Here is a 15176-nt window from a genome sequence, read left to right on the forward strand (position 1 = left end):
TTTTTATGATCTTTTCCCTTTCCTGCAGTCCACTCTTAATGTTATTATGTATTCGTATTTGTCTATTGACAGTAGCAACTAGATTCTAGATTATGTAATCAGATTACAAAAATAAAGTACTTGCAATTGGATTATGTTACATTTTAAAATACTCATCATGATGTAATGTAATGTTTAATGCCCTTCATGTTGTGGATAACAAAAAAGGGAATATATTTCCTTTCTCTTTGTATTTATATATCAATCAGGTACAAGACTGTCCTATTCAATACAATATGATAAATAAGTTAGTTCAAAAGTAATCAAAAAGTAGTCTGAATACATTACCTAAAATGTGCAATGTAAAAGATTACATAACTGACTACAATGTGTAAGAAATCTACCCAGCACTGCCTATTGACATCAGAAAGTTTTAGACATTTGGTGTTTTGTTTTGTTTTTTGAAGCCATTTTTGCTGGTTGATATCAATAAAGTTTTTTTTAACTGTGGAGAAAGTTTTCAGTTCTGAAAGTTTATGTTTTCATAGTACAATGAACTCTTTTATCTCAAAAGATGAAGGAATGTTTCATTCCTCGTGATATTTCTCAGTTTGAATATGGTATTTTATGTATTCATTTTTCACATGGGTCAGTAAAGAATAGACCTAAAAGCTGAGGCCAGATTTAAACTTTTGTCCCTGTGTGCATGACTCCTTTTTATATGTCACTGAGCATGTGAACAGTGATTTCTTTCTTTCTTTATTTCTTTCTAGTCTGATGTTTCTAAAATTGCAAGATCATCGCTGATTCCCTCCAGACAATCTGTTAACAGAATGACAATCACTGTAAATCCGCTAGCGCCGTTAGCATCGCAGGCTAGCTGCTTCCTGACTGTAAACGAGCAGCGAAGCGCATACAAGACATGCACAAACAAACAAACCAAACTGACGATTAAACAGCTTACCTTTCATATAATAGTTAATCAAACACTTATGAAGGTGAACCATGGATTTGCTCTTATACCAGTGTTTGAAATAGTTGCACGAATATGAGGTAACTGCATAGGCCCACCTTGAAAAAGGCTGAGGCCGAAATGGATAAATATGAGCTGCTGAATGATAATTAGAAATGTCACTCAAGCTCACTTTTTGCCTGGCATATCTCAGATTTAGTATTGCATTTGGTTTTAGTAGGGAAAACTAATAGCATACATTCATGAGTGCATCCTTCATCACCATTTAGTTTATATACTTTGACCCAATGGTCGTATTAATAATTTAAAATGCCAAAAAAATGCTGATATAAGTGGCATTAAGAGAGGCTGAGGCATTGCGACACTGAAATATGCACTGATGCAGAGTGCCTTCCTTCCTGTATAAATTAGCTACTGTTAGAGTTATTAGCATTCTGCTATTTATACATTTAAACTCTGAACTCCCTCCAGCGATGCTCACATTAAAGTGATAAGCGATTTGGCAAGTCTGAGGAATAAATCTATTTACTTACACAAAATCCATGTGATAGCTTTTTAATAGAGGCCATTACCATTGTTTCCAGTGATACAGTGTGATTCCATTAGCGGCTAATTTCTCTGATGATTAGATAAACAAATGCCCTGATGAAACTTTGATTATGTTTCCATCTCGAATACAGTACAAATCTAATACACAGGATCAGCAGGTCCTCAAGACAGCTTCGGAAGGGATATCTTATGGCTTTTTGGATGCATCAAAACACATAAATGACATATTAGTGTGTCAGTTAATTGGAAGCGTGCCCAGACAGATTCAGATAACAATGCATCGCGTCCAGCAGCCGTTGACAAATAACTCCATCACCTCCACCCGATCTAGATGCTTTGAAATGACTGAAATAATTCAATCACAGTATAATTGCCAACATCAGAGCGCATCGATCACAATGTTCTGGGAGAGTCTATTCCTGCAGAGGGAATGAAGACTTACAGTTCAGGGGTAGTGTAGTCTCTGCCAAACTTTTGACATGATATTTTATTTCTTCTTGTTGTTCAGCAATCTTCCAGAAGTTTTTATTAGGAAAAAAAGGATCTATGTGTCACATCCGAAATAGAGCAAATTACATGGCCTGTTGGCCGGGCATAACTACTTTGCTCATGGACAGTTTTTCTTTCGCATTCTGTTATGGTTTACACTTTCTACTGTAATTGCCTTTAGACTGTGTTTTGTTTTGCACTCTCTGTGTGTGAAAGTATTTGTGCACTTTTGATGTTCAGCACCTGAATTTCCCCCTTAGGGATCAATACGTTACTTCCATCCACCTTGCCATCTTCAATAACAGTAAGAACACTGCAAACAATCATTTTCTTTATCACTGTTTTTGTCTTGTTTTCCTGTGTGTGCAGGTAGATAGACAGTCAGACAGACAGATAGGTAAATAGATATATACATAGATAGACAGACAGATACAGATTAGGGATGCTCGCATTGACCGTTTAACCGTTAACCGAAAGTAAGAATTTTAACCGATTAATACTATCAGTTAAACGATTTTTTTGTTTTTTTTGCTGCATGGTTAAAGAAAAATATGCTATATATATACATATATGCTTATTTGTTAACTCACCGGGCGTTTCACACGTGCCAGACATATTTCGCTAAGCAACAAGCAAAATGAAGCGAGCGAAAAGAAGTACTGACCATTTCCAAGCAATCGATCACAGCGTGCTAACGTTTTAGGACAGGTCGATGGTATATAAATCGTGGCCGAACGTTAGCGTTTGTCAATCAAGCAAAACCGTCCATTCAGAAACCGAGAAATTTGACACTTTAAGGTAATAAGAGGCTGATCTCTCAGATTGACGCGCGAGCTGGCTTGACTGAAGGATTTGTAGTTTATGGACTGTTTTTAGTTAAAAGCATTGATGGCATCAATAAAAGAGATATCTAAAAGCGAAACGAAAATTATTGCCTCGACCGGCGACACAGTGGGGAGGACGCACGAGAGGAGACCTGCGCGTTTAATTGGTATGTGTATAGCTACTAAGCTTATCAGTGGCATGCACTTTGATCACGAAAGTGAAAGTGCCTTTTGCGGTCGCATAGCGGTGCCCCCGCGTTCCCATTTCTCTCGATGTGAACCGTGAGCTCCAGTCCATTACAATTCAGGGCCATGGTATACTTCATTTCCCGCATTCCGCTTAGTCTCGTGCGCGAGCCTTTCAAAGAAACTCCTTTGCCCATGAGCGCGGAAAGACGCGTTCGGTGTGCACACGTGCACCGTCCGTGGTCATAACAATAACAATCCTTGAGGTAGGCCTGCTATTTTTATTTGACGGAAAAAATGTCTAAAATACCGGTTGTTAAAAGCTTCAATGGATTCACCGTGTTTTTGTTTTGTCATCTTAATTTGTTAAACATTTAAGTGAAAAATATTTAGTGTAGGCCTATTTATTTTATGCCTTTTATTTAAATTATTTTTTTCTGCTGTCAGAAACGCTGCAGGTGCGTGACAATTTGATAATGTGAATCCAGGTTCTGTTGTTTATCTGTTCTATGCTGCTGTTTGCATGTTAAAATAAACCCGTGGAAGACACAGACACTCGTCAATTGTATTTTTTATTTAATGTCATATTATATAGGCTATACAATATTATAATCTTATCAGTTAACGGTTAATAATCGGATAACGAGCGTCGGTTGTCGGTCGAGAAATTTAACCGAAATGAGCATCCCTAATACACACTGTAAAAAAAATCCCGTTGTTTCTACGGAAAAATACCGGCAGCTGTGGTTACCAGAATAAAACTGTAAAAATGACATCAAACCGTAAACATACTTACGGAGTTACATGTGAATTTTACATTTTAAATATGTATATTTAACATTGGATTTCAGTACACTGTAAAAAAAAATCCCGTTGTTTCTACGGAAAAATACCGGCAGCTGTGGTTACCAGAATAAAACTGTAAAAATGACATCAAACCGTAAACATACTTACGGAGTTACATGTGAATTTTACATTTTAAATATGTATATTTAACATTGGATTTCAGTACACTGTAAAAAAAAATCCCGTTGTTTCTACGGAAAAATACCGGCAGCTGTGGTTACCAGAATAAAACTGTAAAAATGACATCAAACCGTAAACATACTTATGGAGTTACATGTGAATTTTACATTTTAAATATGTATATTTAACATTGGATTTCAGTAATATTAACATCATTGTTACACTGAAGTGAACAAGTTTGTTAAGTAAATTTAACATGTGAATTCAACATTGGGATTCCGTGATATCTATGTCACTGCTATGCTAAACTGACGAGTTTGCTCAGTTAAAATTACATCCGGCTGTTTATTTAACATTACATCAGGGCTTATTTAAAATTTTTTGAAAAATAAAGTTGATAGCAAAAGCTTGATTCTGACTGTATTTTCATTCCACACTAAAAAGAAGAAAACATATCATTTACTCCTATTCTATTTCTCCCTACATATCTGCAGGAATAGCAGCCGTTTCAAATTACTTCTAAATGCAATGATAGGCTGTAACAAACCACTCATTAGTCAATGTACAATTCACAAGAATTCCAATTTATTGTTGAAAAATTTAGTGATTAAGGAAGAGGAGAGAGAGAGGGTGTGTGAAAAATGTGACCGTTAATATTGGCCCACAAACAAAGTAGATATGGGGGTTCGCAGTCACTCAATTGAAAACACCTAGGAAAAGAGAAGAGAGAAAGAAACACAAAATCATATCAATTAGTTTCATTAGTCAAGTCAGTCAACAATCAAGGACAACTAAACACTAGCACACATACCTTTTTAAACGGCTCGCCATTCGTGGTCGGAGAGGTCCTGAATCAAGGTAAGGACTTTTGGATTAACGTGCAACTGTGTTGCTTTTGTTCGTTCCACTTTTGTCCCCCTCTCCGGATAAACAGAAAAGAAACGTCTAGAGAAACATCTAGGGAAACGTGGGTGTTCACCTTCGCGGTAACTCAACTGAAGATACACCTAGGGGAAAAGAGAAGAGAGAAAGAAACAAAATCATATCAATTAGTTTCATTAGTCAAGTCAGTCAACGATCAAGGACAACTAAACACTAGCACACATACCTTTTTAAACGGCTCGCCATTCGTGGTCGGAGAGGTCCTGAATCAAGGTAAGGACTTTTGGATTAACGTGCAACTGTGTTGCTTTTGTTCGTTCCACTTTTGTCCCCCTCTCCGGATTAATCGAAAAGAAACATCTTAGGGAAGCAGAAGAGGGAAGAAACACAGATAAACACCACTTTATTTATACATGAAACACAACCATCTCCATAAGTCAAATCAGTCCAACGTAAAAGACAAACAAGTTAAAATAAGCTACGGTCTTTCTTTTTAAAAACCCGTGGCGCGTCCTATGGGCGCGTCCTCTGATTAGGTTTACACCATTGGTTCACACGTGTGCACGCTTCGTTTCATTCACTGTCAATGCTTCACGCTTGGTAATGATAGCTGCGGCTTTATAAGATTACTCTAAAGATTATTTCATTTGTATATGTTTTTGAATATGGTTTATTAAAAAATAAACATGTGAGAGCGTGGTCTAGGCTATATGTCATGACTAAAATTAAATGTATAATGCAATATTTTTGACTAAGGGTGTCACAATTTCGATCGAAATTAAACCACAATCTCGATCATCAAATTAATTTTTTTTATCGTTTTAAGCTGGGCATAAAGCCCATTGACCACTGAACCAGCTGATAAAATCTTCATTTGGTTCGATACGTGATTACAACTTGACGCTCAAATGAACCGATCGTATTTTATTGATGCAAAAGATGTGTGCGTGCTCACGCAATGAAAGGGAGCGCGGTGTGTCAGTGATCACCGGACTATGGTAAAATAATGACGCAGTTACAAGGAGTGTATAATTTATACTACTTAGTCAACGCTAACAGTAGCTGCTGTAAGGTTATTACTGCTGCTCTCCTTATATCACTTCTGAAGGTGTCTTGATTAAAGCTTGAGGTGACGGGTTGTCAGATATCACAATAAGAGCAAAACAACCCCATTAAAAATGCAGTATAATAAGCATGGCAAAACTGTACCTGGGAACACATCTAAACCACTAATATTACTAATATCTTATACAATTAAAAGGAAGTAACTCATTTATTATGAATAGAATAGTTTAATATAAAAAATTCAGATATTATAAACTGAATGATGAAGTGAAACAATAACATGAGATTGAAAAGTTAATCAGCAATACTTTCTTTAAAGTTTAATTGCACCTACGAGTTTTATCAATCAATCAGTTGGGGGCAGTTCATCTAAAAGTTGATGAATGTGTTTTGTTTACTATATTTAGCTATCAAAATAGATTACCAAATAAAAGAAAAATAAAATCAAACAAGGTGAAGTACTTTTCATCTCTAATTTATTATTAGATTATACATAAAGCCTTTTCTGTCGATTTCTCCATAACATAACTATATTGTGAAATATATTGTTATTGTGAAACAGAACCGCGAAACAGAATTTTGGTCATACCGCCAAGCCCTAGTCTAGTCTTAAAATTGCATAGCAAAAAATATATAGTTATATAAAAACCGAGAATTGAATTGTGACCTTAGAAACGAAAATGTAATCGAATCGAGGATTTGGAGAATCGTGACACCCCTATTGTTGACAAATAAAAACGAGACTAAATGTGGTTTACAAAAATAAAAACTATGCTAAAATGCCTCTTCATTTTCGTTGACCAAAACGAGACGAAATGTTATAACGTCATGACTCACGAAGAATGAGTGTGTCGTGCGTGAGCCAATAAATTTGAGCTCTGCCAGCTTTGAATTCTGGTTTGCGATCTGGTCACCCGATTATCAGCGAATTTAACAATATTATTCCATTAGTTATTCCATTAAAATGTCTCATTGATATTTTTTGCTGGTTCTTTGTGATAGTTATGTGCGTTATTGGCAGTCACCCTCCGGTTACATTAACGCGTCACCACCACATCAGCACCGAAAACATGGAGATTTTATTTTAGAGAATAATCGCACAACCTATTTGATATTTTATAATTAAATAAACTATTGAATATTTAAAAAATCATGACTCATCCCAGCATGGAATCTCGTTTCTTTTCCCAAATATTCACTCACGTCTCACCATTTTCTAAGGGGATTAATAAACGTTTCTTCATTGATTCGCTTTTATGTACTTGCATGTCGAATTCTTCTTAACACAGTATGTGCTTGTAATTAGACATGGCAAGGCCCTGAAGGTATTTGTATGTGCAAGTTACTTTGGATTAAAGCCTCAGCCAAATGACCACTTAAATAAATATTATTTTTTGCACAAAAAACAAAACAAAAAAAAGTACCTCTGTAGAAATTCCAGGGTTGATGCAAGCGTAGGTGGATAATTGATGTTAAAGCAATAGTAGCTGGCAAACATCATGCAGAAGGACGTGATGAAGGAAGAGATGTTCTCGTTCACAATGACTTGATCTACACTCAGCATCATCCTTCTGGAGGAATAACAGGACTGTCCTAAAAAAGAAAAAAAAAAGAAAACAGAATCCAACAACAATGTTAACATTTAACATGTCTGTCACTAACTCAAGTGTCAAGTGTAAAAACAGGTGTGTGTGTGCATGTGAGTGACAAATCCACACAAAAACAAAAAATGAGATATTGAGGTGCATGTCAGTATGTGAATGAGAGAGCATGTGTTTGGAAGGCAGGTGTGTGAGATAGACAGGGAGAGAGAAAGGAGTGTGTGAGTGGGGGCGTTTGAGGTGAATGGCTGAGACAGACAGATGCTGCATGAACATTAAGAATTCTGGGATAGAAATAAAGAAATCTGGGACAGATTTACATTATTTCTATCCCAGAATTCATCATGTTCATACACCCATCTGTGTCTCTGATGTTCATCTTAAACGCAGGTGAGTGAGTGAGGTTAACTTACCACACACAACAATTGTGGGAGTCAAGGGAACTCGGTCCATGTCCACTTCGCAAGCCAGACAAGTGTCCTCCACATAATGGAAAATCACATCTTCTTTCTCATCAAAATAAGCCAGCAGAAGCAGCACCATCTCTGTGACATCTTCAGAGGAACCTGTGTGTTCTCCCCTCAGCAGTTGTAGCTTCGTCGCAGCTTGATAGAATCTTTTGGTTTTGTTTACAGCAACAGTTTTCATGAAGTGCAAGAGCCTTTCCCCCTTCTGTTCCACATTCTTCAGGAAGGTCTCCTTCAGATCTACTCCTGTGAGCTCGTTGAAGTGTACTGTCATGCCAACCTCATTAAACCAATATGGCCAGTTTTCAAGGAGGTACTTTATATCTTCCCCTTTGTTGGCCTCTTGGCGTTGGGTATAGAACGTCGACTTCATGAGCGATTTCAAAAGAACTGGACTTTGATCACTTTGTCTACACAGACTTTTAAGATTCTCTTTTTTCTGCTGCTGGCTTTCGCCGTTTCTCCAAGGGGCAAAAATTTCACATGCCAATTGATGCACCCATAGGTGTCTTGAATTTTTACCCGTTTTTCAGGTGGTATTTCGCCAGTTTCAGAGTCGTGCCAATTCTTTCTTTTTGTTATTTTTGGTGTTGAAGGCCGTTTCACATTTTCAACTCTGTTTTGAATTTGTTTCACCAGGGACTGGTACCCAGTTCCTATTATGTCACCCTCTATGACATCTTGAAGTGATTTTGGATATTTTGCCACAATTTTTTTGGCCACATCAGTAGCATTCATTTTACTTATGGACGGTGTTACTTTCATCATTTCACGGACCACAATTCTAACCATCTCCTTCCTCAAAATTGAACCTGGACGTCTACCTCTCTCTAAAGCCTGCGTCAAAGCCTCGGGGAACTCTCCCCATGGAATCTGGAATGAGTCTGGAAAAGAGCGACCTGGGCTCAGACAGCAGCTGGCAGGCGACGTTGAAATTGGCGACAGAGACAGTACGGATGTGGAAGGTTCTGGTGAGGTAGAAAGGCTTGAAGAATCACTTTCCTGGCCCTGGCCTTTAAAAATACACATACATTAAACAGAGACATAATATGGATGTTTTTATATTTTGACTGAACTTATATAGCCATGTTGATAACTGGTCACATCATGAACAGCAATGCTGAACTTACATTTCAGACTCCATGCAGCAACCAGCTTCCGGGCTTGTATGGGCCTCAAGGCTGACAACAAATCCTCTTCCTTAATAAACTGAAAGTCATCATGGGTCTCTATCCCCAGGCATTGAAGAGTTTCTACCAAGATGTCCTTCGATACTTCTGGAAGGTCAGGCAAGACCTTCGTGATGGCGGGACGTAGAAATGATTCCGTCATCTCTACAAATTGCATTCAAGACATAAAAGGAAATATTACAAAAGTAGCTGATAGATTTACTCAGGAACACTGCACATTTTGTATATATATTAGACAACTCTAATTCCAATATGAAATGGATTCAAAACTACAGTCAGTGGAAATAAAAAAAATAAAGAACCACTTAAAGGATTAGTTCACCTCAAAATGGAAATTTCTTAATTTACTCACCCCAATGCCATCCAAGATATCCATGTCTTTCTTCAGTGTAAAAGAAATCAAGTTTGAGGAAAACATTTCTGGATTTATCTTCACATAATGGGTTTAAATGGTTCTCAACGTTATGCAGTTTCAAAAGTCTTTGACGTGCTTCAACTGGCTCTGCAGGATACCAGCTGAGGACGAGGGGTTTTTCTAGCGAAACTATCAGTTATTTTATAGTAGGGGGTTTTCTTGTGAAATGATCAGTTATTTCATGTAAAATAACTGATCGTTTCGCTAGAAAACCCCCTCGTCCTCAGCTGGTAACCTGCAGAGCCCGTTGAAGCACATCAAAGACTTTTGAAACTGCATTGAAATAGACTGCAAAACGTTGAGAACAATTAAAACTCATTATGTGAAGATAAAACCAGAAATGTTTTCCTCAAACTTAATTTCTTTTACACTGAAGAAAGATATGGATATCTTAGATGGCATTGGGGTGAGTAAATTAAGAAATTTCCATTTTGAGATGAACTAATCCTTTAAGGCTAAATTTATAATTCCATTCACCATTTCTGGCCAACTATAACTAATAATATTTTTAATTATTCAAACATGGCCAAGATCACTATGACAAAACGCTGTGTTTCAGTGGAATGACTGTGTGTTCATCAAAGATGTATGATGTCAATGGATAAAAATCTACCAAGTCATTAATGTTAACACACTGCATTCCTGTACTTTGTTGTGTCACAGAGTACAGGTGGTATTTGGGAAGATGGTCAGATTTGTGCGTGTCCATAAGAAAATACACAGTGGCATTATCCTTAACTAAAATGATGACAAGCTCCCCAAATTCCATGGACTCATTATTCAAGACTAGGAAATTGCCCTTCTTGTATGATGTACCTTTGTACTGAATTTCTGTGGAGACAATGGTATCATTTTCTGAAAATCCAAATTCACTAACAGCATGATTGAGTGTGTCACTGTAAAGGTTGGGAATAAAAGCACAACCATTTTTAATTTGCAGAAGCACACTGCATCCTGGTCCTGCCGAGACATATGCCTGAAACATCTGATGCCTTTCAGAAAAAGTTAGGCAAATGTTCTTGAAGTTTTTCAAATGCCTGGCACATCTCTTGAAATAGCTGTGCTTACTTTCGAAACGCATCGTCCATAATCTGATAAGGGGGCCAAATTTCAGAATTAGCGAGGGATAATGCCTTAAGTAATGGTGTTTTGGTTTTAGAGTACTCTGAGGAAACAAACATTTTCTTGAATCCAGATACTCTTGGATTATGACGTCAAGATAAGCTACCTGTGATAACGAAATCTTTTGCGCACAAACCATATCGACAATATCTTTGAGCAGGAGAGTCAACTGCCACACGTCATCATCTGCATTTTGCACCTTGTCACCAATTAGAACAGGTAGCAACCTCAAAAAATTCCAGTTCTGGACAGCTTGACCAGAGAGTTTGAGTGCACCAGATTTGACAGAGCATGGCTTGGTGAAAGCATCAGAACCTTTGTACTTGAATTGTTTGATTCGTCTGTTCAATTGGGTATACGTGAACCATTTTCTTTCTTTAATGAAATACTTCAAGTACAGAGCAAGATCATAGGACAAAACACCCTCAAAAATGTCATGGCCTAAACAAGGTGGGAGACCAGGTTGGCATACATGAAAGTTTGGCAAATCATTGAAAACTGACCTCTGTTTTATTCCTTTGACTTCTCTGCTCTCCTCAGACAGAGAGGCGACAGCAGCGTTGTAGGTATCAGCGGTTCGTTGCTGTCCGCAAAGATTGGGTTCTTTCTGAAATTCGTCTCTGGTGACCTCACAGTACCTGCAAAAATAACGAGAATGACTAAAGTTTTCAGTAAACCCACCAATGCCGTGTGACCCTAAATTATCCCCTGCAATACAGTACAAAGCCCCTCTGACTGTTTCCCCTCCTGCAGTGACTCCATTTTCTTCAAAATCTTTCAGATCCAATAACATGTCAGCAAAAACTTTAGCACATCCAAATTGTTTTAGGTCATTCTCGCCACACAGCAAGACTAGGGACATATGATCCGTGTTGGACCGCACATGAACAGGCAAATTTGCCACAGAGAGATAAACAGCGAGAACTTTGTGTGTCTTTTTTGCTGAGCCTAGAGGATTGACTACTTCAAATGCATCTTGGTATAAAATAAGTTTCAGGCCTCCTGGGTTTGCAATGCAGAACTGGTTGGACTTGAAGGCTTTTCCATCACAAATGTCACTAAGAACGCATGCATCCGTTTCATTTGACTGTTGCAGAACTGAATTCTTCCAAAATTCTGATTCTAGTAAGCTAATCAATGTTTGCTTCACAGGTATGTAATAAGCATTCCTTTGTCTCATATTTTCATCATATCCTAATCTAACTACTTTGGGCTCTACATATTTAAACATGCGTTTGAATGTCTGAGCTCTTGCATGGGTTGTTCTCAGTGGGCCTTTGTGAGATGAAGAGAACAGATCAGAATCCTTGATACAATCACATACTTTTCCCATGACATCATCAGTTAGATTTAACTCATCTTTCAAGAGTGAGTGTAATTTGCTCAAAGTGTAATCAAGGCCTAATTCATGTACATTTTGCATTTCTTCAACAATTATTTGTATTGTTGAAGCTGGAAGTAGGAGCTGCCCTTGCAGTTTAAGATAGAACAAGCAAACATTCCTAAGAAATGTTTCATTGAAATTCGGTGGCAATTCAGTACCTTCTTCTGTTGCACCATCTAAAGTCTGGGAAGCCTCTTCACAAGCAGTGGAGCACTGGGGTGTGATGTCTCTGTAAATAACATTTATGTTATTAACTGAACATTGCGGATGTTTCCTAGACAAATGAGCAGTAAATGATGACTTCAAAGTAAATGTGCTTTGACAACCGGCCACTGGACATGTCACAGATCTTCCCTCCACTAAATGCCTTTTTAAGTGTACAAGAAGTTCCTGCACGGTCTGAAATCGTTCTGAACACAGCGACATGGCACAAATAAAATTTGATATAATGGCTGTGCCAGTGTTAGACGGTGCTGGCACATTGTGCTTTCGATAGAAGTGACCCTTAAATGCTGCATATGTGCAAAATGTCTGCCTGCAATCAGTGCTCTCACACTTAAAAACACAGCGTGGTTCGTTTCTATGAACCTTACAGTGCAACACATAACCCCTCAACGTTTGCAATGTCCTGCCGCAAAAACGACAATCAATCATGTTCAAAACTACCTTCTTATTATCTAAGACAACAATGTTTAAGTCCGCGTGGGGAGCTTAAAACAGAAGTAAGAAAAATAGCGATTAGCTAACAGCCAGCAGTAAATGCAGAAACATAAATTGAACGGTTGCCCACCTATTTATTAAGTTACGTTAGTGAAATAAGTAAAAACACGTTGTATTCTTTTAACTAAAACGCATCTTTTCGACTTAACCTGACAGTTGAGTAAGCCTATAATGCTTCAGTGATATTAATTTAACCGTTAGCTGCTAAAACTTTTTAACCTAAAATGGCGGGAGAGACAGATAATGAAGAAATCGACATGAATTGCAGAAAAATAGGGTTTATTAACACTCGCTCTTTAACTATACATTTAATGTGAAACTACAAAAAGACACGACGTTTCTTTTGACTAAATTACGTTACCTTTTCTCTTTGAAGACTTATAACCTGACAGTTGAGTAGATCTAACGTTATAACGTTAATGCTTCAGTGATATTTATCTGCTAAAACGTTTTAGCCTAAAATGGCGGGAGACAGAAAATGAAAAAAAAAAAAAATCGACATGAAATGCAGAAAAATAGGGTTTCTAAGCACTCGCTCTTCAACTATCTGCTATACCTTTAACGTGAACTTACAAAAAGACACGACGTTTCTTTTGATTAAATTGCCTTTTCTCTTTGACGACTTAACCTGACAGTTGAGTAAGCCTATAATGCTTCAGTGATATTTATTTAGCTGCTAAAGCTTTTTAAGCTAAAATGGCGGGAGAGACAGATAATAAAAAAAAAATCGACACGAAATGCAGAAACATAGGGTTTATAAACACTCGCTCTTCAACTATACATTTAATGTTAACGTGAAACTACAAAAAGACACGATGTTTCTTTTGGCTAAATTACCTTTTCTCTTTGACGACTTAACCGGACAGTTGAGTTAAGTCTATCTAACGTTATAACGGTAATGCTTCAGTGATATTTATTTAGCTGCTAATACCTAAAATGGCGGAAGAGACAGATAATAAAAAAATCGACATGAAATGCAGAAAAATAGGGTTTCTAAACACTCGCTCTTGAACTAACAGTTACGTTATACATTTTCGTGAACCTACAAAAACACGACGTTTCTTTTGATTAAATTACCTTTTCTCTTTGACGACTTAACCTGACAGTTGATAAGGTTAGGTCTTAGGTCTATAAGTTATATGCTTCAGTGATAGGTATTTATTTAGCTGCTAAAACTTTTTAACCTAAAATGGCGGGAGAGACAGATAATGAAAAAAATCGACATGAAATGCAGAAACAGGGTTTATAAACACTCTCTCTTCAACTATACATTTAACGTGAAATTACAAAAAGACACGACGTTTCTTTTGACTAAATACCCTTTTCTCTTTGACGACAGTGTTCAACAGCATCAGACAGAAACCGCGCTCGACACAGCGTGGGTGTTGATGAGGAAGCCAAGCAAGCACATCTGCTTTGCACTGAACCAGATCCGTTAACTAACAGAAGTTGAATGGGCGGAGCTGCGTTGAGAAGGTGACGTCACGCCGTATCATGGGTCCGCCGCCATATTTACAGGATCTACATTTACGCCCTAAATAATACCGTTGTATGAGGCTGTGTTTGGATTTTCTGTCGAGATTTTAATAAACGTCGATATGGTTGGTCAGTGCTCCTCGATCTAACGTTAGAGAACTGCCACAGCAGATCACACGATCGTATATGGAGGAAACTGAACAACGGAAAACGTTTTTTTTCAGCTTTAACGTTAACGTTACTTCTTGGAAAAACAACAAGGGAAGCAGTTTCGAGGAGCTGACGCCGGATCGCGTGGTTTTTACCGCAATCAGGAGGAAAAACGTTTGTTAAAAGTTGTACAAAGCAAAAGGTGTATTGTATATTCCTTGATGACTACGTAACATTAACTTAGTTGATGAATTATGTTGAATTTGGTTCATGTTAGAGCAGATGATAAAGCTAGGCTACATTGCATGATGAATCAAATTATAGTTTATTTTGTTTTCAATTAACAATTTGCATTGATATTCTGTACATCTATTTAAAATGTTTGTAAATCAAGTTTTTATATAACTGCTTAATAAATACATTAAGTGACTGCATATACATTTGTTTCTGTACTGATTGCATCAACAAAGACCCTTTAAGTACACATTGCTGGGATGGGCAAAGATGCATACAATTATTTAAAAATAATGTAACGTTACCAAATACCCTCATTTGTACATGTGTCATTTTTTTCTTACACAACCAATGAAAACTTAAAGGTATAGTTCACTTCAAAATGAAAATTCTGTCATCATACTCACCCTCTAGTTGTTTCAAAGCTGTACGTATTTCTTCTGAACACAATGGAAGATATTTTGAAGAACGTCAGTAAATAAACAGTTAAATGGTCCCATTGAC

At 37.3% G+C, this 15176-nt stretch overlaps 1 protein-coding gene and 1 long non-coding RNA gene across 2 annotated transcripts; both read right to left on the minus strand.

The window, feature by feature from the left end:
- Positions 1-4556: 4556 nt before the first annotated feature.
- Positions 4557-8366, minus strand: LOC137012690 (uncharacterized). Its single transcript, XM_067376085.1, has 5 exons — positions 7928-8366; positions 7338-7506; positions 5075-5208; positions 4778-4973; positions 4557-4676 (listed from the first exon to the last, which is right to left on the minus strand). The coding sequence occupies exons 1-3, from the start codon at positions 8352-8354 to the stop codon at positions 5079-5081; spliced, it is 726 nt and encodes a 241-aa protein (XP_067232186.1). The 5' UTR covers positions 8355-8366; the 3' UTR covers positions 4557-4676; positions 4778-4973; positions 5075-5078.
- Positions 8367-8544: 178 nt separating this feature from the next.
- On the minus strand, positions 8545-14216 carry LOC137012697 (uncharacterized). The gene is made up of 5 exons (XR_010893596.1): positions 14132-14216; positions 12251-12321; positions 11212-11346; positions 9112-9315; positions 8545-8994 (listed from the first exon to the last, which is right to left on the minus strand). It is a non-coding gene; the product is annotated as an uncharacterized lncRNA (long non-coding RNA).
- Positions 14217-15176: the final 960 nt, after the last annotated feature.

This window comes from Chanodichthys erythropterus, chromosome 3, assembly GCF_024489055.1.
Source record: "Chanodichthys erythropterus isolate Z2021 chromosome 3, ASM2448905v1, whole genome shotgun sequence".
NCBI classification, from domain to species: domain Eukaryota; kingdom Metazoa; phylum Chordata; class Actinopteri; order Cypriniformes; family Xenocyprididae; genus Chanodichthys; species Chanodichthys erythropterus.

Coding starts and splice junctions, on each gene's coding strand:
- LOC137012690 (XM_067376085.1), bottom strand. CDS start 8,354: ATGAAGTCGACGTTCTATACCCAACGCCAAGAGGCCAACAAAGGGGAA. Junction 7,507..7,927: donor TCCCACAATTGTTGTGTGTG/GTAAGTTAACCT, acceptor TTTCTTTTTTAG/GACAGTCCTGTTATTCCTCC. Junction 5,209..7,337: donor ACCCTGGAATTTCTACAGAG/GTACTTTTTTTT, acceptor TGCTTCCCTAAG/ATGTTTCTTTTCGATTAATC.